The sequence below is a fragment of the Scylla paramamosain genome, chromosome 39 (genome assembly GCF_035594125.1).
Source record: "Scylla paramamosain isolate STU-SP2022 chromosome 39, ASM3559412v1, whole genome shotgun sequence".
Taxonomy (NCBI): Eukaryota; Metazoa; Arthropoda; class Malacostraca; order Decapoda; family Portunidae; genus Scylla; species Scylla paramamosain.
In genome coordinates, this window is record NC_087189.1 from 4,012,501 (window position 1) to 4,032,500 (window position 20,000).

The window sequence follows — 20,000 nt, forward strand, 5'->3', positions numbered from 1 at the left end:
TTTTTTTTTTTCGATATTATCTTCCTTTTTTTTTTTTCGTACAGTAATAAAAATGCACGAAACAGACGGATATTTAAGACACGAAGAAATGTTGAATAAAAATGCAGTAACAAATTACCATAAAATCAATCTATACGTACATAAGATATACACGAATACCTTACTCATCGGACATCACACAAGAAACATACGTAACGTTCAAAATACCAGCCTTAAATGCATTCTAATTCCAGCTAAGTATGAATGACTGGTGTATTCTCGAGGGAAAAAGTATACAAGTAAAATCGAGCAATACTTTGATTCTTCTTTTGGATATACTGACAGCGGCAGCAGCGGCGGCGGCGGCGGCGGCGGCGGCTGTTGTGGCGGCCATGCTAATACACCACAACATTAAAAAAAAAGCATGAAAAACGAATAACTTTCCTGGATTGAACGCAACATCGCAAACTATACTTAGCAATCACAAGTGCAAGGCCCACGTATGGTGTATGATACAGTGTGTATATATACGTCTCTATCTTCCTATTTCGTTACCCTATTAAAGTGTGTGTAACAAAATATACCATTTCATCTAGGCGTCGTTAAGTGTAGTACCTTGTTAGGACAGTTAAGGTTCTCTAGTCAAGTAGTTAGTTGTGTCTAAGTTACCTATGTTGTTTTGCTACGCCATTCTCGTCTTCATAAATAAACTGCCTGTTTTTTTTTTTTTTTTTTTTTTTTACTTATTTTCTTGTTTTCTATGAACTCAGATGAATCTCTCTCTCTCTCTCTCTCTCTCTCTCTCTCTCTCTCTCTCTCTCTCTCTCTCTCTCTCTCTCTCTCTCTCTCTCTCTTACTAATCGTTTCAGGAAATTGAAATGAGTGTTATCTTTTTCTTTTGGCGTTGTTTTCAAGTTTTCCCAGTAAGAAATTTAAATAAAATTATTATCTTTTCTTAATAGAAGAAAACTATGTTCTTTTCTTATTTTTATATTAATAAAATTAAATCAAAAACCTATTTTCCTTTATTTCGTATTGATAAACCGTGGTGAAAACTGTCTTATTGTCTTACTTTTCATTGTAATAAACTGAAATTAAAGTATATCATTTTTTTTTTCATACTAATAAAATGAACTTAGAATCCATCTTCTTTCACAAACCTTCACATCAACAAACTAAAATTTAAAAACAAATACACTTCCTTTTCCCCACGCCTTCAAGTTAAGAAATCAAGATCAAAGATGACGTTTTCCTCCCTCCGACACCGAGTAACTATAAAGAAAACCATTCCTTTCTCATTTTCATACAAAAAAAAGTGCAAAACATTATTATTCTCACAACCTTCACATAAAAAAAAATCACGAGAGATGAGACATAAAAAAAAGTAAAAATAAATCAAAACATCACCGCACGCACTCAAAAAATAATAAATAAATAAATAAATAACAACAAATACACAATATGATTACAAATATTCTAACCAACAAACCCACAAACCTCTTAAGAAGTAACAGGCAGTTTATCCATGAGCGAGAACTTCCTATATTCATCAGTTACCTTAAGCCATATAGTTCTCTGGGGGTAAGTTTTTGTTCAAGAGGTTGAGAGGGAGTGGCAGGGAAGGGTAAGGTAGGGATGAGGTGTACTGTTGTGTTGGAGAAGGAAGGTAACATACTCGTAGATGGATGAAAGGAAGGAAGGAAGGAAGGAAGGAAGGAAGGAAGGAAGGAAGGAAGGAAGGAAGGAAGGAAGGAAAGAAAGAAAAAAAGAAAAAAGGGAAGGAAGGAAGGAAGGAAGGAAGGAAGGAAAGAAAGAAAAGACTGGGTGGTGATATTACATAAAGAAGGAAGGAAGAAAAAGGGTGTGTGGTAATGTAAAGAAAGGAAGGAAGGATTGAAGGAAAAATGGAAAGAAGGAAGGAGTGAAGAAAAGAACAAAAGGAAGAAAAAAAAGAAAGAAGGAAAGAATGAAAAAAGAAAGAGACTACAAAAAGTTAAAAAAGGTTAAGAAAGATTAGGTTAGGTTATGATTAGGAAAGGTCAGGTTAAGTTAGGAAAGGCCAGGTCAGATTAGGAAAGGTTAGGTAAGGTCAGGTTAGGTTAGGTGAGCAAAGAGACAGGCAGACTACAGTGGGGAGAAAAGCTACACTACATCTCCCATATCTGCCTCTACAGTCTACATTCTACACCACATGCAACACTACACTGCCCCATGTATGCTGTATTAGCGACACACGTACGTACATACACACAAATCCTCGGGGTTAACTAATACAGAGAATATACGGTATATACACACAAGTTGCCAGGTAAAGTAATACAGAAAATATATAATTGATAAGTAGTGGTTTGGAAAATTATACAAAATGTGTTTTTTTTTTCTGTTTTGTGCTTTGAAAGTGTTAAGTTTACTGTGAAATAAAGAGTGTGGGTTTTGTTCCTGTGTTTGTGTCTGAAGTAGAAATTGTTGAATGGTGTGGAAAACTAATGCAAAAATTGTTGTGTATATAAACTTTTTGTGCTTTTCAAAATGTGCAAATGTAAAGAAAAATAAAACAATAGAAAATAAATGTGCTGCATGCAGAAACTGTTAAATGACAAGGAAAATTCACAGAAATTGTTGTGTATCTATTTTTCATGCTTTTGGAAATATGGAAATGTAAAAAAATACAAAAATTTTTGAAATTGAATAAATAAAGGATTTTGTTTCTATATTTCAGTCAGATACAGAAATTGTTGAATGACGTGGAAAATTAATAGAAATTGTCGTGTATCTGTATTTTGTGTGTTTTTGCATATGTGAAGATGCAAAAGAAAAATAAATATAAAAAATAAATAAAGGATTTTTGTTTTTTGTTTGTTTGTGATGCAGAGATTACTGAATAAAGTGAAAAGGAATGACTGTTACACATCTGTATGATGCATGAATTAAAATGTATGATCAAATGAATGCATGTTGTCAAAACAATCAGAGTGAGAAATTAATTACATCTTGTTATATAACTGTCAAAATGAATTACTCGTAAGTAACAGTGTTAAAAAATTAATGAGGTCTATGTTAAGATGTATAATTATTAGAACTTAAGCAAATATTCTTGAAAACTTACATGAAAAACAATATTCAAATCTTCACACTAAATAAATCATAAATATCTCCATGAAAAATTAATAAAATCTTGAAAAATATTTAGCATAGTGAATAACATTGAATATCACAAAGAAAAAAGAATAAATAAAGTATATATGAAAAATGCCTAACACACTCAAACTCAGCAAAACCATCACAATGAGCTAATCACAAACATCACCACAAAAAAGCAACGAAAACTTGACAAATGTTCACCGTAATGAATAACTTTAAACATCACCACTGAATAATAACAAATAAAGTCTACAATGACATGCACAGCACACTCAAAACTCCATCAAAACATCAACAAAACTTAACACACACCTTTGAGTTTGTAGAGAATTTGCTTATTGACACACTAAAAAAAAAAAAAAAAATGATTGGGGCAGTTTACCATGAACCACAAGGAAGGGAAGAATTCAACCACAACAAAGACCAAAAAAAGAGATAATAAAACGCCAAAATATCAAGTTTCCGAGGACTTGCACAACTCTTCACTCCACACACAGGCGTCTCCCAAAAAGAGGATATGTTAGTGTCACAATAAGACATTTGTGATATGCATGACAGGTTGGGTTGTTCCACGGTTACTCTGTTTGTTAGTCGGGGTTAGCTAGCAACCACTCATTCTCTCCATAGACACCATCACTTGTTACACTCACAAGAGGTACAGATAAAGCGGAGATATTTGAATAATCAGATATACAATTTTAAAAATTAGATAGTTTGGTCAGTTAGTAAGAAGACAAGACTAATTTAACCCTTTCACTGCAACATGACATAATTAGCAGCAGCAGAAGCAATGTGTGGTCTTTAAAATCATTTACACGAAAGTTAGAGATGAAAAGAATGTTTTTGTAATTTCTTAAGAGTTGTGGCTGTAGTACAAGTAAAGAGGTCTCAGAGTGATTAGGGAAACAAGTACCAAGTGGCAGTCAAAGGGTTAAGAGAGCCTGGAGAAAAGTAGTTGCAGGAATAGGATCAAAAGTAATAAAGCTGATGAAATGCACATCTGATCTTCACTGTTCCAGCATCTGTTCAGTCCTGTGAATGCCGAAAGACACAACTTTTACTGTAATTCTAACCATTTCATTAAGCTCAGCCTGCTAACCAAAAATAAATCATACACAAAGAATTAACCCAACCACATTTAAATATCTGATAAAATTTTCTTTTTCACCTATACATTTTCACACATAATCTAAACATGCTTCAAATAAACCAAAGATTAAATAAAAGAATAAATGAAAAACACTCATAATACAATAACATACACCTCCCAACACTTAATACTCCAAACAAATACAACATAATGTATAACTGAGCATATACTAGACACACACACACACACACACACACACACACATACAAGCTTCAGTAAACTCCTCATACATTTGACATAAAAATACAATAATGCAATACTTGTAAAACCAAAAAATTATATATATATATATATACAAATCGGACATGATGCAAAACACAAATATACTCCATATACACTCATACATTCACAAAAGTACAATAATAATATACTTAAAAATGCAAAAAAACAAAAGAAAAGGAAATTTTAAGAAAAAAACACAAGAAAGAGAATAAGGAAAGATTACGACTGAATAAGAGGAAATAGAAAAAGGAAAAAAAGGAAAACAGAAAAAAAGGAAAAGAAAAAAATAAGACAGGATAACAGGAAACAGAAAAAAAAAAGAAATATAAAAAAGAATAACAGGAAAAAGAAAAGGAAAATAAAAAGATAACAGGAAAACAAAGAAAATACAGAAAATAAGACAAGATAACAAAAAAGAAAAGAAAAATAAAGAAACAATAACAGGAAAAAAAAAGGGAAAAATAACATGAGGATAGCAAGAACGAGAAGGAAAGCAGGAAAAATAAGGAAAGGATAACAGGAAAATGAAGAAATCTAGAAAAATAAGAAAAATAGCGGAAAAAGCAGGAAACACACACACACACACACACACACACACACACACACACACACACACACACACCCTTGCATACACAACCTAGAAGTTAAAGTATACATAACTATACATAAAATTGGCAGCATACCACAGATATTTCCTTTTTTTTTTATCACACCAATGTTTTTCTCATACTTACAATTACTTACTTACTTACACACTTATACATGAGGTTTTCTTAAGTGCCAGACTCAATTTACTGTGTGAGGCCTTTCTTGTGTGAGGTCAGGTGAGGTCAGGTCAAAAGGTCACATTGCAGGTCATACTGGTAGATTTAATAGGTGCTTTTGGTTTTCTTATCTATTTATCTATTTCATCTTTATTATTTTTAAGTTGTTATTTGTCTTCTTTAGTCATTTGTTTTGTTTTGTTATTCTTCTTTGTTCTCTTTTCATATTGACAGATTTAATAAACTATATATATATATATATATATATATATATATATATATATATATATATATATATATATATATATATATATATATATATATATATATATATATATATATATATATATATATATATATATATTTTTTTTTTTTTTTTTTTTTTTTTTTTTTTTTTTTTTTGGGTGGCAGGGGTTGTCATTTCTTGTCAGATCATTTATTTTGTCTTGTTCTTTCTTTCCACTCTATCAAATTATTGACTCAATTTTTTTTGTTCTTAGATTTTTTTTTTATGTTTAAGTTTTCAGTCTATTTCTCTATTCTTACTTTCATGTTCTTTTCTTTATCTTCTATTTTCCTTTCTTTTCATTCTAGTCTCCCTTCATTAAGAACCTTTCATCTCACTTTCTTATTTTCATGTCCTCTCAAATAACCGGATTCTCTTCACTACATTAATACATCAAGTGTAATCCTGCCTGTCTCTTGTATTTCACTCACTAACTTATAAACTCTAATTAAATCTATCTATATAATTTATTACACTTTTCCATTTTTTTCTCAAATACCCAGATTCTCTTCAAAACAATAAGATAACTTTGTAATCCTGTCCACCTCTTCTGTTTTACTCATTAATTTACAAACTTTAATTAAATCTAAATTTTTACTGTTTACTTCACTTTTCCATATTCTCAAATACCCTGATTTTTTTTCATAACAATAAGATCATTCTGTAATCCTATCTCTTATATTTCACTTATTAACTTATAAACTCTAATCTTTATCCTTTATTTCACCTTTCCATCCCTTTCTCAAATGTCCAGGTCCTCTTCAAAACATCAATATATTGTGTGCACTCCATTTCACTGACTAACATCTAAACTGCATCTTCACCCTTCATTCCTCACACAAGAAAACCTCCACACAGCTTTACCCTGTTTCCATAACCTGGCCACACACACACACACAACATTAGCACAGACACACAGGCATCCTCACAACTCACAGACACAGAGCAAGCATCAGTGATTATATAGGTTCTATCTATCTATAATCTTGCTGTATGCATGTATATTATTATTATTATCATTATTGTTATTATTATTATTGTTATATTTCATCAAAATAGCTTTCTTAATCTACAGCAAAATAATTCTATATAAAATTCTAAAAAATCAACAAGGATGTTATTATTATTATTATCATAGTATGTACGGTAAAAACCAGAAGTGGTGCTGCATGTGTCTCAAGTATTTCAAAATAGTTTGATGTTATAGGAAAAATTGTAGTGTTTCTTGAGTGACAGTTAGTGGAATATGTGATGTTACTCTTGGCTGGGACTGTACCTTGTTACAGAGACAAGCTATGTACATTGATAGCCACAAGTAATGTTACATATTGCAAAACAGATAGACTGAGAGAAAAGTGTCTTGTGTGAGAAAAATGTATGAAATCTGACACAATAAGTAATGCTATACATTTCAAAACAATTAAACTGTTAGATAAAAGAAGTTATTGAGTCTTGTGTGTAAAGTTTGTGAAATTTGACACTATTAGTAGAGCAGCACATTTCAAAACAATTCATCTCATAAAAAAAAAATCACTGAATCATGAATGTAAAAGTTTATGAAATTGGCACTTTTAGAAATTTCATATATTCCCAAATAATTAATCAGATAGAAAAAGAAAATTACTGTGTTTTGTATTGAAAGTTAACCAAAATCTGCCACTATTAATAAAGTTGCACGTTCCAAAACAACTGATAAGAGAGAAAAAAGAAGAAATCACAGTCTAGCGAGTGAAGTTCAAATCTGCACACTACTTCTGGCCCTCACTGTACATACATCCTGCTATGGGGTCAAGCTAATATAGTTTTGGATATATTACAACAAGTGCTTCAGTCTGTGTCCTATGGAAGCATGTACTGTAGTAGCAATAGTAGTAGCACATGACAGGGCATCACTACAGAGGTACACCCTTTGTCTGTTCCTCGCGGGCAGACCAAACTACATTTTGTGACAAGACTTATTGTAGTAACTGTACAGACAAAGACCTGTATTCTGAGACACTTTATTCTCTCACTACCTCCATTTTCCAAGGCCACAGAGACAATCAGAAGGGTTCTCAAGACTATTTCTCCTTTCAGTAATGTAGAAATCTTGTAAATCTGTGACTAAAACTGCAAAAAACACCCTTGAAAACCCATGTAGTTTCAACTGCAGCCTTTCAAAAGTAGTGGAGGTGCAGCACAGAAGTGTTTCAGAACATGGCCCAAAGAGTGACATACTAGCACAATCCTAGAACTGCAGGGCCAGGCTGGGGAGGGGAAGGGGGCCAGGCTAGGAAAGGGAAAGAGGCAGGCTGGGGAGGGAAGGAGGCCAGGCTGGGGAGGGAAAGGGGAAGGCTGGGGAAGGGAAAGGAAGGGAAGGGGTCTGGGTTCCTGCACAGGCTTTGGTGGGGGTGTTCAGGGCATTAGGGGTAAGAGGGAAGGGATAAGGGGAGAGGCCGACAGAGAGCCCCACTGAGAGGTGTGTTTAGACGGCATCAAGTCAACCCGCTCTGAAGTGTTGGGGGAGGGTATGAGTTCTGGCACACCCTGGCACACACCTTAACACACACCCTTACACACCCTAGCACCCACACAGCACCCAGTTTTCTTTAATGCATGTTTTTTTTAGTTTTTTTTTTTTTTTTATGTAAGAGGAGGGACTGGCCAAGGGTAACAAAATATCTATATAAGAAAAAGACCCTCTGAGATGCCAGTCACTAAAGAAGAGCCAAAATTAGCAATGTAATACAAATAGCTTCTGAACATAACCCAATTCCCTCTTAGTTTGTCATAATGGAGTGAAGAAATACAGTTACATGTTGAATGAATAATATAATACAAAACTCTTCTTTTTATCTTACACCCAATATCTATCCATCTCTCTCTCTCTCTCTCACCCAATTTCTATCTCTCTCTCACTCAATTCTCTCTTAGCTTGTCATAATGGAGTGAATAAGATACAGTTCAATGTTGGATGAATAATATGGTGATACAAAACTCCTTTTCTATCTCTATTTCTCTCTCTTTCATGCAATTTCTATCTGTCTCTCTTAATTTCCTCTTAGTTTGTCAAAGTAAAGTGAATAAAATACTGTAAGATGCTGGATGAATATTTGATGCTACAAAACTCCTTGATAATAATAAAAAAAAAAAAAAATCTTTAACTTGTACTACAAATAGATTTTAAAATTCATCCAATTCCCTCTTAGTTTGTCATAATGAAGTGAAAAAAAAAGTTAGACATATGAATAATACAAAACTCATTTTCTATCACTTACTGAACTCAGACTCTGAAAAAATGGACTAATATTACTTTGCATTACATCTCCTGCAATTAATATTATACGAATTTCTAGTGGGTACTGGTGAGTGGGCAGTGAGTGGGCAATGAGTGGGCAGAGGGTGGGCGGTGGGTGGGCTGTGGGTAGCCAGACTCAGTGACCACTCCCTCCTGTGCATAAAACTAACTTAAAGGATCACATCTATGCACTTCCTCACTATCAAAATATATCATGCATACCTATGTGTCTCCGGTGTCTAAAAATAAATACTCTACATAGGATAGACAGACAGACAGATAGACAGGATTATCTCTCTCTCTCTCTCTCTCTCTCTCTCTCTCTCTCTCTCTCTCTCTCTCTCTCTCTCTCTCTCTCTCTCTCTCTCTCTCTCTCTGCAGTTATTCAAGTATGTGAGGTGATATTGTTTTGTTTTGTTTGTTATTTAAATACTTCTTTCTTCATTTTTCTTCTTTGTTTTGTATGTCTTCCTCCTGTTCTTCTTCTTCCTTTTTTTTATTACTTCTTCCTTTTTCTCTCTATTCTTTGTTGCCATCTCTTTCCCTTGTTCTTCATCATCACCTCTTCCTCCTCCTCCTCCTTCTCTTTCTCTGTCATTTTTGTAAACTCTCTCTCCTGTTCTTTATTCATCACCTCTTCTCATCTCTGTTCTTTATTGCCTCTTCTCTCCTGTTCATCACCTATTTCTCCTCATCCTCTTTCTCTCTATTCTTTATCACCTCTTCCTCCTATTCTAAATCTTCACCTCCTGTTCTCTCTGTTCTTTTCAACTCTTTCTCCACCACATCCTTTTCTCTCACTTCTAAAGCCTTACCACCTCCCCCTCCTCCTCCTCCTCCTTCTCCTCCTCTTCTCTACCCCACAGCACCATCTCTCCCTCACACACACAGGTACATGAAGGGCCACACATACACACAAAGGTTAAAACACTACACAGCTACAGCTAAAGCTACTCCACACATTATCACAAGCTCCCTGAAGACGGGTGAGTGAGTGACACAGAAACGTAACAGCCAACGGAACTATAAGGTGCGGCGAGCGGTGAGTTTGATGGATGGTATGGAAGTATGGACGTCGGAGCAGCGAGTAGGAACTAGCAGGAAGGCAGGCTGCTAGTGTATTCGGAACCTCAGCCTGCCTGCGTCATATACTCGTAGGCTGGGGTAGGACGTGTATTCCGAAGCACTACTCTCTCACCAGGGCTGTTTCTCAAAGGCCACAGGGATTGTAAGCTGAGTTTTTTTTTTATAGTTTTGTCTGTCAGTCTTCGGTTAGACTATCACTCGTGTGGTGAAAACATCCTTGAGTGATGTCAACAAGCCTGTTTGCCTGGTGGAGTGCTTGAGAATGCCGTCCTGAGGGTGATGCAGTGTTTCTGTGACGCTGTGATGCTGAATGGTGGTGGCAGTGCCTTATTCCGACACACACATGGCAAGGTACCAAATGCAAACTACACACAACTCAATCACCAACCTACATTCACTTCTATCATAGCGTTTTCACTCTTTATTTTGACCTGCTAGTGATCTCAAGCTTTCTAGATTTGTGGGGAGACTTTTGGCAGACAAGCTCAAAAGTCAACTACCATCCCATATTCACTTCCATCATAGCATTTTCAATCTTTATTCTAACCTGCTGGTAATCTTGTTTTCTAGTTTTGTGAGATTTGGAAGATCAGTGTTGTGTTGTGTGCTATGAGTCAGCAGTGTTGCCATGTTGCATCAGAATAAGGAAATATCGCCTTTATATCCAAGAGTTTAAAGTTTGGTTTTTATTCCTGTCTTTTTCTCGTCTCTTGTTTTCTATTTGTCTTCCTGTTGTGCTCTCGTCTCTCATTTACTCATTTTCACTCTTGTCCTTTTCTTGTTTTCTAGTCTTGTGTCTTTCTTTTGTTTTCTTTTGTTTCCTCCTTATCTTTCATTTCATTTTATCTCCATTTCTGTCATTCACTCATCTCTCCTTCATTCTTCATTTATCTCTCACCTTCCTTTATATTCATCTGTCATTCTCTCACTTCTCAATCCTCACTATCTTTATCACCCGCCCTTCCCTCTCCTTCATTCTTATCTCCCATTTCTTCCTTCATATTCTTTATTACCCATTCTTTAATTTCCACAGTCGACCAATATCCCATTTCCTCCTTTACTTTCTATCTTTAACTCTCATATCTTCCATTTTCACTCCAACTCACCCCTCATCGCAATACAAATCACTCTACATCCCTGACAGCTTAACACATTGGCACACCCCAAAACCTGATGTATCGTTACCCTCTAGCAATGCAGAGACACAGGAAGAGAGTGTGTTTGCGTTTGTCAGCTCACACACTCGCATAAGAAGCTACACTACAAAAATAGGGTTATGAATCAGCACCATTTCTAGAAAGTTGAAGTAGATTTGGTTTCTATCCCAGCAAGAAGAGGGGAGGTGAGGGAAGATATGTCATGCAGTTTTTGTCCGGGGGTATAAAACATGTGATACTGTTGTTTCCAGTGAGTTTGAAACGGTGGTGGTGAAAAAGTGCTTTTTTTTTTTTTGATAGATTAAAGGGTGAAACATTAAGTTTCTCTCCTTCTTTTTAGCTGTTCTAAATTTAAATGATATGTTTCTTTTCAATACAAGTTGGCTCTCCTCTTCTTCCTCCTCCTTGAGTAATACTATTAGCATCTCCTTATCCTCTCAGACTTGCACACTATCCTTTATCAGTTTTAGTACCATTTCTCCTCTGTAGCTCACAATCTGTCTTATTAATACTAACAGTCTCTCTTCCTTCTCTTTGATTAATACTAGATGCATCTCATCTTATCAGACTCATACAGACTCAGAGTTTATGCCTTATCTATACTGGTCTCCTCTTCTCTCTGTAGCTCACAATCTGTCTTATCAATACTAGTAACTTCTCTTCCTTCTCTCTGATTCATACCATTCGCCTCTTACCAGACTCAAGCACTAAGCCTTCATTCAAGACTCACAATGCATGCCTATCAGTACTGGCACCTTCTCCTCCTCCTCTCAGCCTCACACCACCTCAGGCCTCATCGATGCGCTCCTGCTTCTTGGAGAATATCTGGAAGATGGAGTGTCTGGGCTGGTCCTGTGAGGCAGTGCGACTCAGCTCCTTCCTTCCAGATGTCCCTGGCTTGGTTGGGAAAAGGTTACCCGAGGATACTGTCCGTCGCTTGAACTTCTCCTGGGCAGCAAGAGTATTCTTGTCCTTGCTGAAGGTGGTGGCCGTGCTTGGCTGAGACTTGCGGGAGAAGAAATCAAAATACCCCTTAGAAGATGTTACCTGCTCCTTAAAATCCACTTCACCTAGACTCCTTGACATCCCAGCCTGGTCTATTTGCACGTTGCTGGATGCCAGGGACCTGGACTGCTTGTCCTGCGAGAATGAGCACTGTGGACCAATAACTTTGAGGGGCACACACTTTCTACTCGCAAAATCGTAGGAGGACAGAGATCTGGGCTTGGTGTTCTCCTCTGGTAGTGGGCTTCCTGAGGGGTCAAGCAGGGTGCTGGAGCGAGAGATGAGCAGGTCGTCAGAGGAGCGAGACCTGGCCAGGGGTGCATTGTGGCCACAGAAGAGCATGCTGTCCGAGGATGAAGGACGAATCCCAGAAATGTCCTGTGAGGTTAGTAGGATTAGTAAAGATACCCAGAGTTAATTAAGAGGGAAATGTGAGATGAGAGCATACAATATTAGTGTTGGTTGGGAAATATGGTTAGTAAAGAGACACCAAATTAGTTGAGAGCGAAATAACAAGTAACAGTTGTAGAGGGTTAGTATTAAAAAGAAAATGTGAGATAAGGGAGTATAATATTAGTGCTGGCTGTCAAGTAAGGGCAGCAGGAAGACCCAGTGTTGTTTTTGTAAGAAGATATGAGGTGACAGATGGCAGAATAGAAATGTGGATTGAAAGAGCAAGATAAAAGTGACAGAACAGTGTGTAGTAAAGCAGAAATGGGAGAAGAGAAAAAGTAAGGATAAATTTAGTAATAAAAGTAGATACCATTGAACTACTATAGACAGAATATGATAGAAGTGTACAGTAGTTAGAAATGTTACTCATTTTAAATGCTTCTACAGATACACTCATAATGGAAATGTTATTGAATCTACAACAGCTACTATATGAAAGAGGCAAGACTACATGTATGAAAATAAGTTACAATGAGAATATAAAGAGTAAGAAAGACATGCAACTGTTAGCATGTGGCTGAGAAGACAAGTTATGCTAGAAATATTAACTACTACTACTACTACTACTACTCCACCAAATACTGCCCTTGTACCTTCTTTTTTTCTTTTTTTCTTTCTTTATTTTTTCTTTCTTTACTCTACATGTCAAGGAGTCTGGCTATGGAAACAAAAAACAGGAGAGAAAAAAATATGCCTCTCTCTTAAAATATAAATGACAGAACTTTATAAAACAGACTAACTTAATCCTGGAAACAACCCATCAAAAAAAAGTTAATAAATAAATAGATAAATAATAAAAAAAACTGAGACTCATCCCATACATGGTCTGTTACTCACCAAAATAAGTAAATGAATAAATAAACAACAGAATAGAAAAAAACTATCCACTACTCACCAAAATAGGTAAATAAATAAACAAAAGAAAAGAAATAACTAAACCCACTTATTACTCCCAAAAAATAAATAAAATAAATAAATAAATAGGTAAATGAAAGAATAAAAACTACTCATTTATAACTTATCAAAAAAAATGAATTAATTAATTAAAGGAAAGAATAAAAGTATCTACTCATTACTCACCCCAAAAAAAAGATAAATCAACAAATAAAAAAAAAACTAGACTCATTCATTACTCACCAAGAAAAGAATAAATAAACAACAAGATTAAAAACTAGACTCATTTATCACCCCCCAAAAAAAAGATAAATAAATAAAAAGAAAAGAGAAAAAAAACACTTATTAATTACACTCACAAAACAAACAACAAATAAAAAAGAAAAAAAATAATAATTACACACACTTATTATTCCCCCACAAATAAAACAAACAAATAAAAAATAAACAGAACTCAACAGTGCCCCACAACAAGACTACCGTGTCCCTGGTCCACCACTAAACACTCACTTCCTTGCCATAGTAGGGGGAGAAGCCGGGGTAGTCAGATGCGCTCTTCTTCACCCGCGGGTCATCCAAGTTGAACGGATCCCTGGTGCGGATGCCCAGCAGGTGTAGGATGACGTCCATCTTCTTGGCATAGTCCATGTGGCCTGGTGGATGAAGGAAAGATCTGGATTGGTAACTACTGTAACACAAACATAAGAATAAAAGCATGTGAAAGGAAGGAAGGGAGAAAGGAAGGAAGGAGCAAAAGAAGTAAACAGATGGAAGGAAGGAAGGAAAGAAGGAAAGATTGAGGAAGGAAGGAAGGAAGGAAGGAAGGAAGGAAGGAAGGAAGGAAAAGGAAGGAAGGAAGGAAGGAAGGAAGGAAGGAAGGAAGGAAGGAAGGAAGGGAGGGAGTAACAGCAGGAAGAAAGGTCAACACAAAGGAAGGAATGAAGGAAGGTTAGCACAATTAGAAGGAAAAATAGAAGGAAGGAAGGAAGGAAGGAAGGCAAACAAAACTAAAGGAAGGAAGAAAAGAAGTAAGGAAGGTAAACACAACTAAGAAAATGAAAGAAAGAAAGAAAGAAGGAAAGAATGAATAAATATAAGGAAAGAAAGAAAGAAAGAAAGAAAGAAAGACTGAATGAATGAATGAAGGAAGGAAGGAAGGAAGGAAGGAAAAATAAAGAAACAAAACAAGCATACCACAGGAGGACTCACCCGTCACAATCTCAGACAGGTCAAAGTTGAACATCCTGCGGTCCTGCCACTCCACGGGCATGAGTCCTGCGATCTTGATGCTGCCGGAGGAGGAGCGATACAGGAAGCGCAGCAGCCAGTCACCCTGACAGTAGCCGTTGATGATGCGTCCCGACACCACCTCACCTGGGAGGCGTTAACGAGATGACACCTTCACACCTCGACTGCTTATTGAGTTTGTTATTATTTTTTTGTTTTAACTTATTTATTTATTTTTTTTTATTGTCAGTCACTATCATTATTTTTTTTTTTTTTTTTTTTGTATTGTCACTACGATATTTTTTTGTCACTATATTGTCACTACGCTTATTTTTCTGTATTGTCACTACCGTTATTATTTTTTTTTGTATTGTCACTACCGTTTTTTATTTAGTACTATCATTTCTTTATACTGTCACTACTATTATTTTGTTTATATTGTCACTACCATTATTTTCTTCTTTTATTCCTAGTGGGTCTTTTATAAGGAGTTTGTCTTATAATCACTACCACTCTCTTATATATCATCACTACTATTATTATTATTATTATTATTTACCAGTAAGCTCTGATAGTTATTCTTATTACAGACTTAATTATCCTTATTTCAGATTTAATCACCCTTATTTCAGAATAAATCTTCCTTATTTCAAACCTAATCCTCCATATTTCAAACTAGATCACCCTTATTTCACTTAATCATCCTTATTTCACACTTACCAAATGCCTCTTATGTCATCAGTACCTTTTCAATTATTACTATCAGTACTATTACTACAACAACCATCACCACCCTTACTAACATTACCATCACTACCACTGCCATTATTACCATCACGACCATTACTACTACATCCATCACCATCCTTACTATCACTACCATCACTGCCACTGCCATTATTACCATCACTACCATTACCATTATTACCTAACCTAACCATCACCGTTGTCATGTACAAACAAACTCAAGTGCTCATCCCAATCTGAGACTTACGGAACTTCTCCCAATCCTTCGGGTAGCCAGGCACCGGGGCACCAAGCATGATGGCGTCCTGCACTATGCTGGCACTGCTCTTCTTGCGGTGCAGCTCCTGGAGAGAGAGAGAGAGAGAGAGAGTAGTTAGGTTATGTTCTTCTGCTACCACAAGAGACAGATTACAATAAATAACAATAAATCTTAAACAGGAACATATCATTATCTCTTCACCATACTGCAAGACTCGAATGTAAACACCACATCATCCATAACCCCGAGACAGATCACAATGAATTACAAAAGAGGGAAATAGAGAATTACTTGGGTTATGATTATTGCATCTTTCCTTATGTTCTTCTATAACTACTACAAAAAGAAAGACAGATTGCAATGAATAACGAGAGACAAAAAGAGAGAGATGTATTACTTAGGCTATGAATCTTGTACCTTTCCTTATGTTTTACTACAACTACAACAACAACAATGAATTCCAAACAGCAGCACAACATTTGCTCCCCACCAAACTGCCAGACTTAGTGGAGTATTCTAAAATGCTCTGCTCTCTCACCATGACTATTTTCAAAAGACACAGATATGATTAGCCAGGTTCTCAAGAATATTTTCCTTCTTAATATAGAAATCTTGTTAATCTGTCACTAGAACCATAAAAACACTCTAAAAAAACCTGTGTATCTTATCAAAAAGGTCTTTATTTAGAAAAGCTTTGCCCTCTCACCACAACTATTTTCCAAGGCCACAGAGATCATTAGCTGGATTCCTAAGACTATTTCTCCTGTTAAAAGATGTAGAAGTCTTATTCTGTCACTAGAAATGTAAAATCACCCTTAAAAAACCTGTGAATCTTACAATAAAAACACCATGCAAAACCCATGTCCCTTCAACTAAAGCCTTTAGAAAGTAATGGAGGTGCAGTACAGAAGTGTTTCAGAATATGGTACTAAAATGTAAGGCCACGACCCACCTGCAGGCAGTAATAGATGACTCGAGCACCAAGGGAGAAGCCAATGAGGGTGACAGGTCTTCTGCCGTGCTGCCCCTGGAGTAACACCTCAGCCAGCTGCTTCCCCACCTGGGCAGACCGTCGGCAGCACACGCCCCACGGGTTGTCAATCACAGAGGCCAGGGTGAGGAGGGAGGTGGGCCAGGTGATGGCTGAGATGATACCTGGACAAGAGGTTTTATTTAGTTATCTGTTTCTTTTTATGTAAGAGGAGCACTGGCCAAGGGGAAGAAAAAATGTGAAAAAAAGGCTCACTGAGGTGTCTCAAGTCATAGGAGTGAGAAAATACAGAAGCAGGCAGAGAGTTCCAGAGTTTACTAGAAAAAGGGATGAGTGACTGAGAATACTGGTTAACTCTTTCACTGGAGAGGTGGACAGAACAGGGGTGAGAAAGAAGAAAGTGTTGTGCAGTAAGGCCACAGGAAGAGGGGAGGCTTGCAGTTAGCAAGATCAGATGAGCAGTTAGCATGAAAATAGCAATAGAAGACAGCAAGAGATGCAACATTGTGATGATGAGAGAGGCTGAAGACAGTCAGTTAGAGGAGAGAGAGGCTGAAGACTGTCAGATACAGAAGAGGAGTTGAAGAAGAAGAAGAAGAAAGAGAGAGAGGCTGAAGACAGTCAGTTAGAGATGAGTTGAAAAGACGAAAAACTTTTGATTCCACCCTGTCTAGCACAACTACCATCACTATCTCCTCCCCTCACCTGCAAGAATGGTGTACTTGAGTGTCTCCTGCACAGCCATGGAGAGAGCAAACTGCAGCAGATAATCCATGGCCTTTCCTAACTCCAGCAGGTACTGGGACTCGTAGCGAAGACAGTACTGCGGAGATACACACATACACACACACATTTACATCCTGCCAGTGGTACAGGTATTGATGTTACCCTAAGTACAGTAAACACTTAAGCATAAAAATGAACCTTTCTTTCTGTAGTCTTTAGAAGTCTGGGAAAATAAATAAAAAAAAAAAAGAACATGGAAAAAAAACTACCAGATGAAACAAAAATCAATAAAAAAAAATAAATAAATAAATAAATATATAAACCAAGAAGGTAATAGAAAATAATACCTGATGGAAAAATAAATAAAAAATATCCTCAATATATTAAACTTTGAATTTATTAGCGTATTTCTAAGTTAACAGAAAAAAAAAATATGGAAAACGGTGTACAAAAAAAATAGCATAGAAATATAAAATAAAATAGAAAAATAGGGAGAAATTATCCATCCAAACAAAACTTAATAAAAGAAAATAAAAACACTAAACACTCAGTCACCAGTCAGTCACTCAGCACTCAGTCAATACTCAATCAACACTCAGTCAGTCACTCAGCACTTAATCAGCACTCAAGTCACTCATTCAGCACTTAGTCAACAATCATTTAGTCCATCAACACTCAATAAACACTCAGTCACTCACTCAGCACTCGGTCAGCACTTAATCAGCACTCAATCAACACAATCCGTCACTCAGCACTCAATCAGCACTCATTCAGTCACTCATTACCCAATCAACACTCAGTCAGTCACTCAGCACTCAATCAACAGTCATTCACTCAGCACTATCAGTCACTCAGCACTCTATCAACCTTCAATCAGCACTCACTCAGTCACGCACGCAGCATCAACACTCGGTCACTCCCTCAGCACTCACCTGTTCCCTGGAGTGGTACAGTCTGAGCCAGGGTTTGCTGAACTCCTCGGTGCCCTCCTTGGTGAGCCAGCCGGAGATGGCAATAGTGATGTGCAGGTGGCTTCCGTCTGTGAGGTAGTCAAAGGCAAACTCCTCCACGTCCCCTATCCTCTTCTGCATCTTGAACCCTGGAGGAGGAAGAGGAGGAGGCAAGATAAGTTGAGAGAGAGAGAGAGAATGATGGAATTATGAAGGGAGATACAAGAGAAAGAACAACACTTCAGTTACATCTCACAACACACAACCCCCAAAATATGAGCTCAATAAGACCCCCACAATTCAGCCACACCTCACAACCTGACACATGACCTGCATTGACCTCCAATGGCCCATACCCACCTGTCAGCCCTGCCCCCGCTGCCCCAAACATTGACCCAACGACAGCCACGCCAGCAGTCGACGAGATGGCCGCTGCTCCTCCTGCGGGAAGCCAAGATAAGATATTTCAGCGTCCTGGGTTCTTAAAATAGGCTGTAGTGGATATTATTGGGGCTTTCAGGGGTGTTGGTATGTTTCTTGTGGTGGTTTGCTGAAGGAAATGTAAATATAAACATTTCAGCGTTCTAACTTCTTAAAATAGGTTGTGATGGATGCTGGTCCCGTTTGCAAGGGTGTTTTCGTTTGCAGTGGTAGTTTAAACAGACTATAGTATAACTTATTGGGGTTTTCAAGGTTGTTTTTGTACTTTTGTAGCACTCAACAAACATTTCAGCATCTTAACCCGATATCTTAAAACAGACTGTAGTGGAAGTTAGTGGTGCTTTCAATGGTGTTGTTATGCGTGCAGTGGTAATTTAATAACTACCCTTCATTACCAATGGGAAAACATCCATGAGAGGCAAATAAATAATCTTTATGGTCTTGGAAAACAATCCTAATAAGAGAGAACACGTTTAGTACAAGTAATGAAGAAGCGAGGACAGGGAAAGGGTGACGCTAACAGGAGATTTATGTGGCCCGTATACTAAATCGCTTGGCTCTCTTATTTCGAATTTTCAAAGAGCACAGAGGTGATTAGCCGGTTTTCACGCAAATTTCTTCTGTTAAAAATGTAGAAATATTATTAATCTGTCACTAGAACCGTAAAAATACTCTTACAAACCCGTGTAACATCAACTAAGAGCCTTTGGAAAGTTGTGGAGGTGGTGCGCAGAAGTGTTTCAGAATGCAGTCCTACAGCACACCAGAAAAATCATATCATTGTATAATCAGATGCTTTGGCGCTTAACTACCCTCTTCCTCTCTCCTCTATCAATGCCAACCTGCGCCAATGATAGTGCCAAGGCCTGCTCCAATGAAGGGTGCAGCCAGGCCCCCGGTGAGGCCCAGCACGGCGCCGCCCCCCAGCGTGGCGAGACCAATGGCTGTGTATCTCTTGATCTTCTTGTACTTCCGCCTCCGTGCCTCCTCCCGCTCCTCTTCCCTGTGGGTGGTAAGTAAAGAACGAGTGATGAGTTAGTGTCTGTTAAGAGTAGATGAGTAAATGAGTGAAGAGTAAGGAGTGAGGATTTTGAGTGCATGAGTTGAAGTGAGTACTGCAAATTAGTTATTGGTGCCTAGAATGAATTATGAGTATGAGAAAAGAGTGAATGATGAGTAAATAGTGAATCATAATCTAAACGAACCATTCATTACACAAAATTTTAGTATTAAAGAAAAACAAAC

The 20,000-nt window shown here is 37.0% G+C and overlaps 1 protein-coding gene across 4 annotated transcripts in view; it reads right to left on the reverse strand.

Moving 5' to 3' along the window:
• Positions 1-753: 753 nt before the first annotated feature.
• LOC135092069 (transmembrane and coiled-coil domain-containing protein 4-like) overlaps positions 754-20,000 on the reverse strand; it is a 34,413-nt gene continuing 15,166 nt past the window's right edge. Inside the window, exons 5-13 of one of the 4 annotated variants that reach the window (XM_063990249.1) lie at positions 19,598-19,758; positions 18,675-18,755; positions 18,297-18,463; positions 17,344-17,461; positions 16,600-16,802; positions 15,636-15,732; positions 14,624-14,788; positions 13,925-14,067; positions 754-4,152 (exon numbers count right to left, since the gene is read on the reverse strand). In XM_063990249.1, the coding sequence (XP_063846319.1) occupies positions 4,147-4,152; positions 13,925-14,067; positions 14,624-14,788; positions 15,636-15,732; positions 16,600-16,802; positions 17,344-17,461; positions 18,297-18,463; positions 18,675-18,755; positions 19,598-19,758 (1,141 nt within the window). In that variant the 3' untranslated portion in view covers positions 754-4,146. Of the gene's footprint in view, positions 4,153-5,834; positions 12,446-12,480; positions 12,651-13,924; positions 14,068-14,623; positions 14,789-15,635; positions 15,733-16,599; positions 16,803-17,343; positions 17,462-18,296; positions 18,464-18,674; positions 18,756-19,597; positions 19,759-20,000 lie in introns of those variants that run through there. The other 3 variants (XM_063990246.1, XM_063990247.1, XM_063990248.1) reach the window with 3 other exon arrangements.